Source organism: Falco rusticolus, chromosome 7 (assembly GCF_015220075.1).
Source record: "Falco rusticolus isolate bFalRus1 chromosome 7, bFalRus1.pri, whole genome shotgun sequence".
Classification (NCBI taxonomy): Eukaryota; Metazoa; Chordata; class Aves; order Falconiformes; family Falconidae; genus Falco; species Falco rusticolus.
This window is the reverse complement of record NC_051193.1, coordinates 50,574,457-50,589,457: the sequence shown is the minus strand read 5'-3', so window position 1 is coordinate 50,589,457 and position 15,001 is coordinate 50,574,457. Positions and strand designations below refer to the sequence as shown.

Here is a 15,001-nt window from a genome sequence, read left to right as displayed (position 1 = left end):
ATATGTTACCTTCTGGGGGCTCAAAGACTGGTGGATTCAAGCAATACATGTGATAGCCACGGTCACAGTCATCACAGAAGAGCAGCTGGTCCTGAGGCAGGGTTGTTGCAGAGACAGTAGGGAAACAGGGAGAGAAAGAGAGGAGAAGAGAGAAAATGGTGTAAATTAGTCTCTTGCCAAGATGAAAACATAAGCATGGTAACCAGCACTGCTCAGCTAGGAACACAGAGACCAAGAGACTGCTGGGGATGTAAAAGGCTAGAGGCATCACATTTGTGCATCCACACTCAACCACCATATTTCTGAGAGGCTACAAGAGAGCCCGTCTCAGCATAAAGGCAGTTCAGTTTCAAACTGGAAAATCTCCCTGGGAGGTGGAGGACTTCCTCCCCAAGGTGGCCTTACGATGCAGGAGTAAAAGCTGTTAGGCCAGGGATCTGGCATACTGAGAGACGAGGACAGGCTTTGCCGGGCTCCAATGTCACCACATGCTGGATCTCAGCCCTTCAGGGGAAACCTTTCTTATCAAAAGCGTGGACTTAGGTAGTTCTCCAAAACTCAGCTGAGTAAACGCTCTGTGAAACAGATGGAAATTACATGATCCCACCATGTGGTCTGCAGCTCTTTCATATATCTTGGGGGGAAAAAGCTGCTCTGAAGTATCCTGTGATTCCTAACACAGAAGAGCTTCCTGTTTTCAGATTTCCTTATTTACTGCCAAAGCTAAACAAAATCTCAGGCTTCAAATTTATTCTGCTATAGGGAATGGTGTCATCTAATCACCTCGAAAGTTCTCCAGCCACTGTCGATTCTCCAGGTTTCTCACAGACTGCCAAGGACCTTTAGCATCAGATTTTAACTGAAAACCCCCAGAGAGGACACTGCCCTGCTGCAGGCTCTGGATCGCAATTTGGAAATCACTGGAATAGGTGATCAGGTGACTACCTAGCTAGAGAGACCTAGCCATCCCAGTTCAAACGCTGCCATGTTTCCCAAGTCTTGTAATTAAGATTTAAAAATCATACCGAGAAAGTAAGCAAAATTAGGGACAGAAGAAACACACCTGTCATCTCTCAGGCTATCACCCATTCACATTTACTGCTGACTATCATATTGAAAATACTACTCTCTTGCAGCTCCCTGCAACGTGAGTTTACTGCCTCCAGCTTATCTCTGTTGAATAAGCATACAAACCACAAGTATTGCCATCTCAAGAGGCCCTACATGATGCCCATGGTAATTTCAGCAGAGACTGACAGCTTAATGGGGGCACTGGGGAGAAGTTCCTCTCTACTCTCAGGAGCGGCTCTTCCTTGGAGACGTATGGAAGCAGCAGTAAAGCCATGACCCACACCATTGCCACATGCTTCTCGAGGGTGGGCATGACAGTAGCTTGCAGTAATGCTTATGTGCAGGAAAAGGTAAATGAACTCACATCGTTCTCAGAGGTCCCACAAAGGCTGCAGGATTTGCACTCAATGCACTGCCACTGATAGGTTTTAACAGCCTCAGTCATGTTTGTGGTGAACTGCAGGCAGGTCGGGTGTCCTGAGGAAGATCGGAAACAACTGTCATTGTTAAGGCTCACTTTTTGCTTGTGAATTAACTGGTATTGAATTTGGGAACAAAACGCACATGGACATGGACTGATCACAACATGGGCTGCAGCTAACAGATACCAAAGAGGAAAGCAGGCATTAACCCTTTCGCTGCCGGGCACAAGAGAAAATCAGAGTCGTCCCCACCCATTCCCCATCGGCAAAGCAGTTTTATTCAGAGCTCTTAAAAATGGTTTGGCTTTGGGTTTGGTTTTTTGGGGCTTTTTTTGGAAAGAAAACAAGAGAAAGGATGAAATCAGAAACAAACCCAATTTCAGAGAGAGCCCACCCATCTTAATAGAAATTGGAGTACAGTTTCAATTAGAGTTGTTCAGACCGGACTGAAGGAACTAGTAGAAACAAGGTTATTCTCCATTTCAGAGCTTCCCTTCCTGATTTCCAAATGGGTGGAGCAATTCTGTAAACTTTGCTTAAATGGAAGCAGTAGCGTACAGAGAAGACGCATAACAGGATGAAGGGATACAGCTTTTAATTTTTTTAAGAGCTCTGCCACTCAAGTTGGTTGGCACAGAAGAAACCAAATTGCACAGCTAACCTTCCAGGATCAAAACAAGAAACCAAAATGAAAAAACCCCAAGCCAACTCCCACAATGAACTAAATCAAAGGAATAAAGAAGGGAAAGCTAGCAGAACAGTCACATCTAATTGGGAAGGACAAATCGCCAGAGTTACAACCCCCACCCCTACATGCGTGTCGACTCCAGCTTTGCAAAACAGCGGTATCACAGTAGCAGGGTCAGCAATGGGCTTTCTGGAGGGGAAAATACAAACAAACAAACAAACCAAAGGTAGGATCAGTGTTCCTTCTGCAAAACAAAACAAGAAAAATATACTGCTGAAATAAAGTACTGTCCTCCCAAACCACCCGTATGAGGCTGAGGCAGTCCCTAAGTCACCTGCAGTAAGTATTGCTTGCCTTCTTGGAAAGCCCCGTATTTAGCATCTCTCTCTGACGCATGCAAGCGATAACACTGCACATAGTCAGGAGCAGGGGCATGGGACAGGGATCGCCAATTGCTCATCTATAGAAAAACTAGAAATACAGGTATGCACATCCAGCAGTACCGCATACTACTTCTAGAAAATTACACCATCAGGTGCGTGGGGTTTTTCACTTCTAGCCTGTCTGTGGTTCATAGCATACAGCCAATGGGTAGGAAAAAATCTTTTCCACTTCCACCTGCACCTCCACCAGCCTAAGTGTCTTTTTAAGAGTAGAGAAAGAACGGCTGCTTCTCCAATCAGAAAAAAAGGCACAGCTACAGTAGATGTGGGCATAGGTGTACTATCTCCACTACCAGACCGATCAGTGGTGTTTTGCTGTGTCATCACATCACCCATCAGCACCCTACAAGTAGCTTCTGTATTTTCTAGCTAGTGAAGCAAACGGTTGCCGAGAATTGCTGAGTAAGACAATAATGCTGTAGGGAATATATTTCCTTTATGTGTCCATGATACCTCCAGTTATATTTGCATGGGTGTGATGCATAAACTAAGCCTGTCCAGCAAAGAAATGTGAATGTGTGTACATAAGTTATTAAGGAAATCTAATAAAAAATAAAGGAGATATTTAAGGAAGGAGGGATCAATGACATTGCTCATATCACTCTTAAGCCTTTGAATAAATAAATGTTTTGGCAGTACTGATGAGCTCAGATGATCTAAAACCACTGGGTTTTGGAGCCCTTGAAATGTCAGCACACAAAAAAAGAGTCAGATTTTACTGATATTTACAGTGGACCAAGTCCAAACTAGAGTTCTGGGGACCTTGAAACTGCAACTGTGCAGAAGGAGATGTGACATGATACCTTTTCATGCTGAGAGGACCTCAGATAATTTCTGATAGTACCAAACTAGCAGAACCTGACATGACACTGAAATGTTCCTCCAGGTCTGATTTACAGCAAATGCAGAACCTCATTCCAACACCAGTAAATAGAACAAATGTGCCACACTACACATCAGGGAGGAATTCATCCCAAGAGCAGAAAGTTGTCTTCCAGGAAGGTTGTACAGTACTGGAATATATCACAGAAAACAACTCATACAGGGAGGTGAGTTAATCAGAGAGTTAAATAGCTTCAGTCACATTTGAAAAGAAACAGAAAGAATGGAATCAAACTTACAGAAATAAATCACAGCTAAATGCATACATGTATTCACGTGCTCACTTGCCTGTGTACACACATTGCTCATTGCGGAGACTCCAGCTAAAGACTCTCCCTCTCTCAAGCAACATGAAGGTCAGATTCTGTTCACTACTTTATCTCTGTCCCTTCACAGCCATTCCTGCTCTCTTCCAGCTATCAGTCTTGACTGTCTCGTTCCTGATTTGCCTCAAAACCACCTCTGCAGGTCTTCTGTGCTGCACCTCATATTGATGGTACCTCATCCTTGAAGTGATCCATCCTATTTTGCAGAGCCCTTCTTAAGAACCACACCCATCACAAGCCTAAAAGAAATGGGCTCTTGCGGGCTGATGATTGCTTAGAAAATATTAATATTAATAGTGAGGGCCGCAGTGGCTTCTTTTTAGTAGCAATGCAGAAATATTTTGCAAAAGCATACCAGTCACTCCACTGGGCTCTCTCTCCGAATGCTGTGACTACAAAAGGTTCTAATAAATGCCCACAGCCATGTCTGCATAGCCGCAGATTGCTCTCTGTTAGCCCAGGGCTCACGGCATGTCTAAGGGAAAAAGAATATCTCATGCACATGTTTCTTCAGCCTCTAAGTCAGATCCTCTTTCACATTAAACAACGTGCCTTGTGGTACCATGACCCCAACCTAATGTCGTCGGAAAGACTATTTTTACTTATGCCAGCAGCGTGATGAGGCACTGTAGCATACAGCAAGCATGTCAGTAGATACTCAAAACATTAAAATTCTTTTTCCTGCCCTCCCTGCTCTCCTTCTTCGCAATTGCTCTATTTTCCCACTACTTTGTTTCAAAACCCAGTGTTTTTCATGACCTATGAGAAAATTCACACGTCCAGGACTTCCTGGAGCGGTGTTAGTGAACGCTATCCCTGCTCCGTATCACAGCACTTCTTGGCATTCCCTCTGTGGCAGAATACCTGAAGACAAAGCCCTGTAGCTGCACATGGCAGGCTGCTATAGGTAGATTCAAATTCCCTAAAAAATAAAAATAAAAATAGGCCAGTTCCACTCACAGTTTACACAAAGAGTAGTCCAAAATGTGGTTCAAGTTACAGGCACTGTAGTAGCGCACAAGCCAGAGAGCTGAAAGTCTATCTTGCTCATTAATTTCACCACCTATGTGGTCAAGATGAAGAAACAGTCTTACTTTGCTAATCTTGTAATAAACAGCATTTGCTGTGGTTAAGGTGTGCAGCAAAGTCTGCAGCTGGGACTCAGTTAATAATTCAGGTGGTGGCTCAGCCCTGGCAAACCCTGGATCACTGTCACATGTCTGTATCAGCTCCGCAGATCTAACAGGGGGAAGAAGTAACAGATATTTATGGTGTCACCAAAGTCAATAGACAGACCTCTAAAATACACCCCGGGAGCAGTTCTGTTGAAGGAGAAGGTGATATGTTAACATTGACAGTTTCTAATCTACCATAACTATTCTCTACCTAAACTTCTGCTATGCCGCAATAGCTATAAACAACATAGATAATAAAACTTGCAGCAAGGTTTCAACAGCTCATCCCTTTGTCTTAAAGCAATAATTTAAAGTATAGATCAGGTCTGAAAGCTCCCTCATCTTCGTCGAAACTCTCCTCTGGATCTGAACCCTATGACTGAGGCCATATTTTATAGCGACACCCGTGTTTCACATGCCACTGGCTTTAATTGTACACTATGTCCACCAGACATCTGGTCAGAGGGGCGGGGGGTGAGCGCACTCAGAGGCGATTTCTTGTCTCCTGTACCCAGTGCAATTGCAGGCTGGCAGTAAGGAGAACTTTAACATAAATACCAAAAAAACCCCCACCCCAAACCAAAACCCCACACACACCTAAAAATCTCTTCCGCTTACACTGGCTGTGTAACACTAAAGACCAAAACTGACATTACAGGGCAGGAGCAATCTGCTGCTCCCAGGCGCTCTGTGACCAGCGAAGGCCTTAGAATGGCTCATTAGTGCTTTTTCAATAATGGATTCTGCATCGCAAGATTAATTGCAGCCATGTGCTCTGTCACACCCGCCACAGACTATTTAAGTTAACAATCCAATCAATAACCTTTTTCAAACAAAGGCAGAGATTATCTTGAGGGAAAAAAATAAGCAAAGACTCCTTTTTTAAAACAAATGTGAAATTATTTATACAAAGTAAAAGGAATTTTCACCCAGTTTCCAATTCTTTCCCTTATCTTCATGGTGTAGTGGTGGGCTTTTTAATCAATAGCATAATGAGAACCCACAGGGCTCCTGGCTATATCACATCAGAATTTATTCCATAAACTATTGAGGACTTTAAACAACTATAAATATATATTACAGATATAATGATCTATGGCACAGGAACCCCATCCAAATAATGGAAGTTTTACATGCAAAGAAACTGCAAAATACCATCCTGCTAAGACTGAATAAGGATTTCTGTCACTACTATCATCATTAGTCAGTATTATTATCATTATTCATACAAAAGAAGGGAAAAGTAACTCTAATTTAACTCTAAAAGTAATTCTAATAAGGGATATGATTTTATGCTTATGATATAAAAATTTAGCCCTTATTTGTCTAAGAAGGCACCCTTACAGACATGCAGCGTTGACAACAGATGGATTAGAAAGGGCCCTTGAAAACCCAAACCACCCAAGCACACTGAAAGGCTTGGCTCTGCCAGAATCCCAGGGCTCAAGGAGCTGCACCTTTCAGAAAAAGACCAAATGTTGCTGTGGGATGAGGATGGAGAGCTCTTGGCATTTTCCTGGCCCTTCCCATCTTGCAATGTCAAGGTGTTACAATGCAGGGACGTACACCTGTCTGCTCAAATGGAGCTTCTCATAAACAGAAGCCTTCAGCCATGTTTGTGGGTGAGGATCCAAGGCACCACCTGCTGCAGTACCTCTGTGATACAGGGAAGCAGGAGTATTTCATTATAGACAAATATAACAGCTTTCCTGGCGGCCAGGGCAGGGCTGGGTGTCAGAGGCTGCGGGTGAAGAGCTCCGTCTCGCCCCCCTTGGCACAAAGCCCTGCTGAATCCAGCTTCTTAAGAAAACAGACAAACCAACAAAAGAGGAAGCCTCACTCATAGGCACCATTGGGTTTTATTACTATTAGACAGGAGAGGAAATATTACCCCCATGAATTTCTACATATCCTGATGGAAATGAGAAAGCCTGGCTGTTTCTCCCGGTGTGCAAGGCACTGCGCTCCAGCACTGCCAGCTCCGCTACAGAGGTGGCTCTGAAAGGACTCGGGGGTCTCAGTGAACGGGCTGGTCAGTCTGATTTGGTCAGAGACCAACTTTCCTCTAATCTAATATGCCGCGATGTGCCAGTAATTGTGGAAGAATTAACACCTTTAATAATTAATGGAGCTCTGAAACCATTCAGCTGTAGAAGAGCTTACAGTTCCTATTATTTCATTTCCTGGCCCTATAGTCATTCTGGCCAGCACGGACCAAGCTTAAACCGAGCCCGCAGAAAGGGAAGGGGCACTCTGCTGCATTAGCACCCGGGACTGGCAGCCAGCTGCACTCCGGAGGTGGTGGTTTTTTTCTCGATACTGCCAGTTCCAGTGGGAAAAGAGACATAAATTACAAGCGATTGCTCAAATGTTCAGCACCGGTAGAAGACAGCCCACTTCAAGTGCTCACCCATGGGACAAATAAAACCCCTGTGCAAAAGATAGTAGTTCTGCCCAGTCGTAATGAGGCAGGTATGCTTGGAGTCAATGGGAACTGAAAGCAGGACAGACCTGTGTTTGAAAGCGATGCTGGAGATCTTGAGGAAGATGTAAAATGGTGGGGTGTGGAAGGTGACGCAGCTCGGTCTCCTGCACTACCCTGCTGTTGCTTTAGCTGTGCAAACACCAAAGGGTGCAGGGGGGCAGTGAGCTCCTGCTGAAACACCGCTCATCTCAAGGCGTTCCCCAGAAAATTTTGTTGCCTGAGGAAAGTCCACCCACCAGCTCAACTTGCTCCCCGTTTTGACTCTACAACGCCACACAATTTCCTCTGAAACCTTTTTAAGCATTGAGAGCATCAGCTAGGACAAGCCAGCCTGGGCTACCGAGGGTACATCGAGAGTAAAGCTTGGCTCAAAGGCAGCTCACACGCATAAACAAAATGAAGGCTCTGTGCACGCACAGACTCACATGCACCCAGAGAGATTAGCTGCAGACAAGGCAGAGTAACTCTGTCTGGCACGGGGTGGCAGGAGGAGCTGGGAGGGATTCAAGGGTGATCTCCAGAGCACGCAAAGAGAGAAGCCAGGAGCGAGTTATTCTGTGCATCCTAATGGTTTGTCAGTCTAATCACTTTCTCCCCACACACCACCCCCTTGGTAGCAGATGCCATAAGTCTTACAGGAAAACTACTTGAGAAATGTTTTAAAACTGTGATTTTTACTGTGATAGGTTTGTGTGTGCCTTTCCCTCTGTCACCCCCCTTTCTCAGCTTGCACAGTCCAGCCACACATATCTTAGCAAGGAGAAATGAAAACCAGAAGTTACAGATTTTAAAAGCCTCTAAAAACCGGTGACAATTAATTGTGGCGTATAGATATCGCCACCCCGGGGGGAACACCCTGGTTTGGGCTAGTGATGCTGCAGCCAGGTCCTCTGCTCTGGGCTCAGGTTTGCCAGAGGGAGCTCTGCCATGGTGCCTGCTGCTGGGTGGGTGTCCCCCTCTGGCCAGGCACACCTGCCCCTCAAAAACTGCCTGGGACAGGCTGAAATCTGCTCACCTGGGGGTCTGGGCAGATCTGGGGCACAGTTTTGCTCCTCTGTCTTCCCCTCAGAGGCTGTGCACCAGGGATTCAGGCACACACCTGACACGCTGCTTGGTTCACTGCAAAGATGCTGTGATAACGCAGAAGCAAGGTGGCAAACGGGGCTCTGCACATTTGCAACCCAGGGGATCAGAAGTGGCCCGCAACGTTAGAGCCAAAGGAAACGCCACACACCCACGATGTCCCATGTCAAAACCAGCCAGCACTCTGCTCCCTCCTGTTCCAGACCGGCCCCCGTTAGCTACTGTTGGCTGCTAGACAAAATGGCTATTTCTTGCCTGAGAAAAATAATGTGGAAGCACTCAAATAACCTCGTACTGAAGCATCAGCTTGTTAATGCACTGGTAAGTCATGCCAGCACTGTACAATTCCTGGGGGTGAATTAGGTCAGAGTGACCTCCAGAAAACCCACCAGGCTGCATCACTGCGCGCCGCATTATGGGTAACGATCTGCTAATTGCCAGGAGGCACTTGGGCTGCTTACCAACACCAACAGGAAGGAAACCTGCCTGCAGGCACCGCACGGACTCCATATGCCGGGGACATAGCTCCTAATAACAAGAATAAACCCATTTATAGAGCGCAAACTGGCCAGGAGAATGGGCACTGAATGCTAATGCTGCCCAGCAGGTACACCTCGCAGGGGTCGGCTGACTGAGTGCCCCCCCCCCCAGCAATACCGCCTGTGCAACGCAGGGCAGGTTTTGCATTTGGTTGCACAGTGAAGCAGGGGTGAGGTAGATGGAGATGAACGTGCAGGAGTGGGAGAAAGACTGCTTATCCAGACAAGATGAATCACCACAACCTGGAAAGCCAACATCCCCTTTGCCCGGGGGACATTTTCGTTACCCTTCAACAAACTGCAGTGGAAAAAAACCTCCGGCATGGCTCGGACCTCGTCGCTATGCACTGCAGGCTCCCCAGCCAGGCCAGCTCACACACCACAGAGCTTTCAATCAACTGGCAGGCTCACTAAACCCTTTCAAAATGAGCAACCAAGCAAAAATACTTGGTCATAAACACTAAAAATAGGAATGGAGGACTGGGTTTTGTTTTGCTTTTTAACTTGGTGAAGCCAGTTCTTCCTAGTGCATTAAATCCACCTCCCTGGCAGCCGATTTAGAACATCTCCTCCCCCCTGGGAGAGCCAAAATCCCCAGCTATAATGAGAGGAGTGGGGTGGTATTTAAAATGCTAGGGAAATGGCAGCCTGAATAGCCTTCTGCCAGAGTGTTACTTTTGTTAAACCCCCCCATAAAACAAGATATCAGCTCTGCCCCTCCTCCCCTCCCTTTAACCTGAACAAGGACTCCGCTACCTGCTCAAGCCCACATCTGCCGTCCAAATACCTGGTCCTTCCCCAGTATTCCCAGAGTTAAGCTGCCCTGCTAGCACAGACAGACAGACAGACAGCAGCACGCCTGCAGGGGTGCCTAGCACTGCCCAGCACACTATGTTATCAAGGTAGCGCTAGAAAAGACCAGCTCCAGCATTTTCATGCTGACCCGACAAAGTGTGTCTAACCCGAGCTGGCAGTGGCAGTAGATGGGACACGTCGTTTCCCTGGGGCACTCCGACCAGGGCTTCTCTGCTGGGATTATGCGGGAGAGTATGATGGAGGCAATGCTTCACGACGTGGGCAGCTCTTCCCTGAAAACAGGCCATGTACACCCAGTCAGTTCGGAGAGCATCAAGACAAGCCCTCTGCACGGCTGCAGTCCTTTTCAAGCACCGAGGGCCGTGGGGAGAACTTCAGAGGTGATTTCACCCATGGGCCACGAAACAGCCATCCCATAGAAGCAATTGTTGATTGAAAACAGGGTAGGCTGGGCTTACGTTGATGAATTAGGAAAGAGAAGGACAGAGTATTACTAATCTCTGGACAAACCTTCTTTCTAGAAAGATTAAGGAATTACTGTAGACTAATTTCCTGCCAGCACAGTTCAAGAAATTTCAAATCAAATGGCAAACTCCAGGAAAATTATTTAAATGTCATCATTTTAATATTAAATAAACTTAACTACGCAGAAGACACCATGCCATTGCATAGGCAGTGACTTCACTGCTGTTACATGAGGTAACCATGGATCATTCACGTAAAGAAATTCTGCACATGGTGGGTAAATGGTTGATAGTCAGGGCAAACACACTGTAAATGCAAGAGGTGTGACTTCCCCGCACACACATAATTTACACTGTTGCTAATATGATTGTATATTCAGACATAAGTTGAACTGCCTCGCTCAACTAAACAGAAACAAAACCAATTTGGAGCAAGTTACTTCAGTCCCTCGCTGATTTAAAGAACCCTTTCAGCTGCCAAACGGGCAGCGTCCTCCACGCACACTCTCCATTGTTTGTAATGCAGTGCCAGTAGCTGGAAAAATCCCATCATCTACTGATTTCTTCCCTTCTCTCTTAGTTAAACCCCCTGTTTGGTTGGGAATTTCTACATGCCAATCAAGGTTTCATCAATAAGGCAGCCAGTTTTCACTTCCCCATCAAAGTCCCAGCAACATCAATATCTAGAGGGAAGTAAGAGCTATAACTGCACCCTGCAGAGCACCAGTATGCGCTCAGTAGGAAGGAGTGAAATGTCTCAGTTTACTCTCTAAAAAATGCAGTTTCAGGGTGATCTAAACATCTGAGCAAAGGATTGAATTTGAATGAAGTAGTTTCAGTCAAAAGCAAATGGGAGGGGAGAAAGGGTTAAGGGGTGGCAGAGGCAGAAACTGATTTTTCAGAAAGGGTGAGACATTTTGTGCCAGCGTTTCACAAACAAGACGTCAGATTTTCATTTTGGAGCAGTACCTTGCTTCAAAAGTGAGCTCGATGTAATTGTTTTTAAGAAAGGGAAAAAATACTCACAAATTAAATGTTTCATTCAAGCCTGCGCGCACTTGGCAGTGGGAAAGGGTCATTTCATTGAGGAAAAGAGAACATGTTTCGTTTCAAATCCAACTGAAATCTTTTCTCCTCACCATAGTATTTTTCAATTTAGCTATTTAAACAGCCTTTTTGAGTAACTGTCCAACAAAATGCTGCCAGAGACACCAAGACGATAAGATTTTTTTGTTCGGTTTTCACTGGGAAAACACCAGATTTAAATCCACGATCTCTTTTCTCAGAGCTCACCAGACCTTTCACCCCAGATCAGCCAAGTCAGAGTGCAGGCATTCTCTAACCTGTAACAAGTGAGTAGCATTGCTTTAACCTACACAAACAATACTTCATAGCAGCTAAATATGATATCAGATTAAACAAGAAATTAGCTAGTTCCACAGCAGTGGACACAAATGTCTCATCAAACAGTTGACTAATCTTGCTAGTTTTCAGCACCGGAGGAATTGTTTAACAGACCCTGTACAAAAATAGAATATTATCGTATTTAATGTCAGAAAATTATCTTCCACTGTACTATGGAGATCTGCGATTCTGACCCTGCGCTTAGCTGGCTGCTACATTGGCTAGCAGGACAGTTGCTTGATGGTTCTGTTAAGGGCAAAGAGGTTGGGAAGTCCTGTCCTACAGGCTGCTCTGACCAGGTTCTGGGCATTCCAGCTCCTCTCACCTTGAACAGTGTTCATCACCTGCCATATTCATTGTTAGGGGGGATCCCATCACCCACGAGATGGTTGGCAATGCCCAATGATAGCTGCATTGAGCCTAATGGGGACTAGCTCTTCTTCACATAATGCCAGACCTGTAAATACATAAACAGTCACAGAGAAATCTAATGGGTGCAGATGTCCTTGGGAAATTCTCCGTTTTTTTCTTTCAGATAGCAAAGTCCTTGGAAAATCTCACCCTTAATAAAAGTGAGGAAGGAGCCTTGCAGAGCTAATTATTGAAGAGGCTGCCCTGGCCTTGCAAGGGAAATGAAGCTCCCCCACCCCTTCTCCGGATGAAGGAATATGGGGCTCTGGACCATCTGGATGTCTGAAGACTACAACAGCAATCTGAATTCAATTGACAGAGAGTTTGTGGATGGTTAAAAACTCTCCTAAGCCTTCCAGGCTGATGGACACATTCAAAGACACAGTCGGTGTGGAAAGACCTGAGAAGAGCTGGGACCTGTTCTTTAAGAAGCCTGAGCCCAGTTATCCCAGCAATGGATGAGACCTCTGAGCCAAGATCTGGCTGCAGAATCCACTGCACTGTAAAATAAGTTGTTGACCCTAGAGGAAAGGACTGGAAAGACTTCAGTGTTGTTTAACACATTTAAACCACTCCCAGCACAGCACTGATGTGAAGCAACGATGATTGGTACCAACGGGGGAAAATAAATTTCTCAAACATAGGCTTAAAACCACCCTGTGTAAACTCTACCATACAAAGTGCTACATGAACTTGAAAGCTATGTCTTACTGGCTGACACTAAAATAAAAGTACCTCTTTAGTGACAGCACAGCTTTCAACTATTTCACATCCAATGACTTCTTCTCACCTTGGAGAGCTGGCCTCAATATTGACTCCTGAAATCATCATATGAAGAAGTTAATGGCTGTTGGCTAATGAAAGAAATCCAAATTGGTAAGCTAAGTCTTGAGCAACGCTTGACAAAACTCTCATCAGCATTATTTAAAATCTCTGATCTGTTCGAAAAAAAGAAGGCTGTACCTGAAAAATTTGGTCACATTCATTCTCTTCCTGCAGTCCACAATGAAGCCACCAACACTAACTGCAAAGCCTGAGAAACATATTGAGAAGGGGCTTCAGTCCAAGCAAAAAGTGACTCTTCAACACCCGTGCAAACCTAGAGATAGACTAGAAGGTCTAACTGATAATTGGTTATGGAAGATGAACAGTGCTGAGAAATTAAACTCCACTCTGAAAAAAACCCCCACTCGGCATAAGACATTGAAGGGAGGCTATGTCTGCTCCTGCTCGGGTGGTACCATCCATCAGCTGGGATCCTAAAGAAGGAGCATCCCTCTGAGCTCCCCAGAGCAGCTGCCTCTCAGGCAGGCAGCAGTAGTTCCAGGAGCCCACCTCCCAGCCTCAATGCTCAAAGCGTATTGCCTTTTCCACAGCGGTGCCATAGTTGGTTTGTAGGTCATTCAGAGCTACCACTGCTGTGTTAGACAACATCAGACAAAACTGTTTCTATTTATAACCTGGATGGCAATATTAGCCACAATACTCTGCTCCAGAAATCTGTGCTTTTTGAAAGGTAAATGCCATCCTTTTCCCATCATGGTGCACACACCATGGAATCATGAAGAATTACAGGCTGCAAAGACAAAATCTCATCAAATAACAGATGATATGGTAAAAGTTTTTAACACACACAGAAAAAGCATTTGTTGAAACAGCAAAAAATGCAGTCAGGTCTTCAAAAATACACTGATGAAATTAAGATGCCACAGATGGGTGGCTCTCATCTTAAGTCATTAAAATCAAAGATAGGACTAAACTGTGGCAACTGTCCAGCTTTGGTGCAGCAAAGGAAATACAATTTTACAATAATTTCCAAGAGACAATGGAGATCTTAAACAAATCAAGCCACAGTCTGGACAAGCCCAGCCAAAGCTAAAGGGAGTAGTCACTGCTTTTACGTGCTCTGCTACGTATGCTTTATAATAGTTGCAGTCCCACTCAGCCATCTTCGACGCTAGGGATGGGATGGGGTACTGAGTTCATGTAACTGTTACTGAGCATTAAAAGCTTGGTTTTAGAGAAAGGGTTATGGTGTTTTTTATTATCTGTAGGCTGATGGATCTGATTACAATTAGGGTTCACAGCTCCAGGATGCAAATTTAACCAGATTCTTTTTTCCTGATTCCATGCAAAAGTTTGGAATAAACCTTAAACCAGTGCAATATTCTAGTTCAGGTCAAAGCAAAGAAGCTGATGGCGTTTTCAGCCCACCCAGAGAACTTGGGATTCCAGCCCTCAGCTTTGCCAGCCTTCAGCTCAGTCTCAGCACAGGGAAACCTGGCTTTGGGGGCATTCATTAGCTGCTGCAACGCTAGGAGACTTCTACTCCTTTCTCCTGCTATGTCTGACTCTTAGCAGCAAGAACCCTTCTCTAGACAGAAAAATAAGGTACCTTCCTAGCCACCATGCCAACATAAATCTGCTGTGGGGCTTAGTGAACAGTGGTGCTTTTTCTGTTCAGATACTAACATTGCAGATATTTCTGCATTACTAAAATTTTCTTTTAAAACATTGCTATTTTCAGGCCTGTGCCTTAAAAAACAAAAAAACCTCAACCGACCAACCAAACAAAAAAACCCACCAAAACCCCCTCAAACAACAAAAACAGTCACAAAAATGTTCAAAGTAATAAGACTTATGCAGAGATGTTCTCTGGAGTCTGACAGCCTGTAACAATAGCTCTGCTGTGGTGGGAAGGATCCCATTCATCTAAACAGGGTGTTGACAGACATCCATAAAGGCCAATTTCAACGTATACTTTCACTCCTAGCTACCTTAGCAGAAATGTC

General features: G+C 45.0%; 1 protein-coding gene across 2 annotated transcripts in view; it reads right to left on the bottom strand.

The window, feature by feature from the left end:
- The window catches only part of DPF3 (double PHD fingers 3), a 176,939-nt gene that overhangs the window by 15,369 nt on the left and 146,569 nt on the right, over positions 1–15,001 (bottom strand). For both annotated transcript variants that reach the window (XM_037394205.1, XM_037394206.1), the window contains 2 exons: positions 1,436–1,548; positions 10–91 (listed from right to left, as the gene is read on the bottom strand). In XM_037394205.1, the coding sequence (XP_037250102.1) occupies positions 10–91; positions 1,436–1,548 (195 nt within the window). The remainder of the gene's footprint in view (positions 1–9; positions 92–1,435; positions 1,549–15,001) is intronic.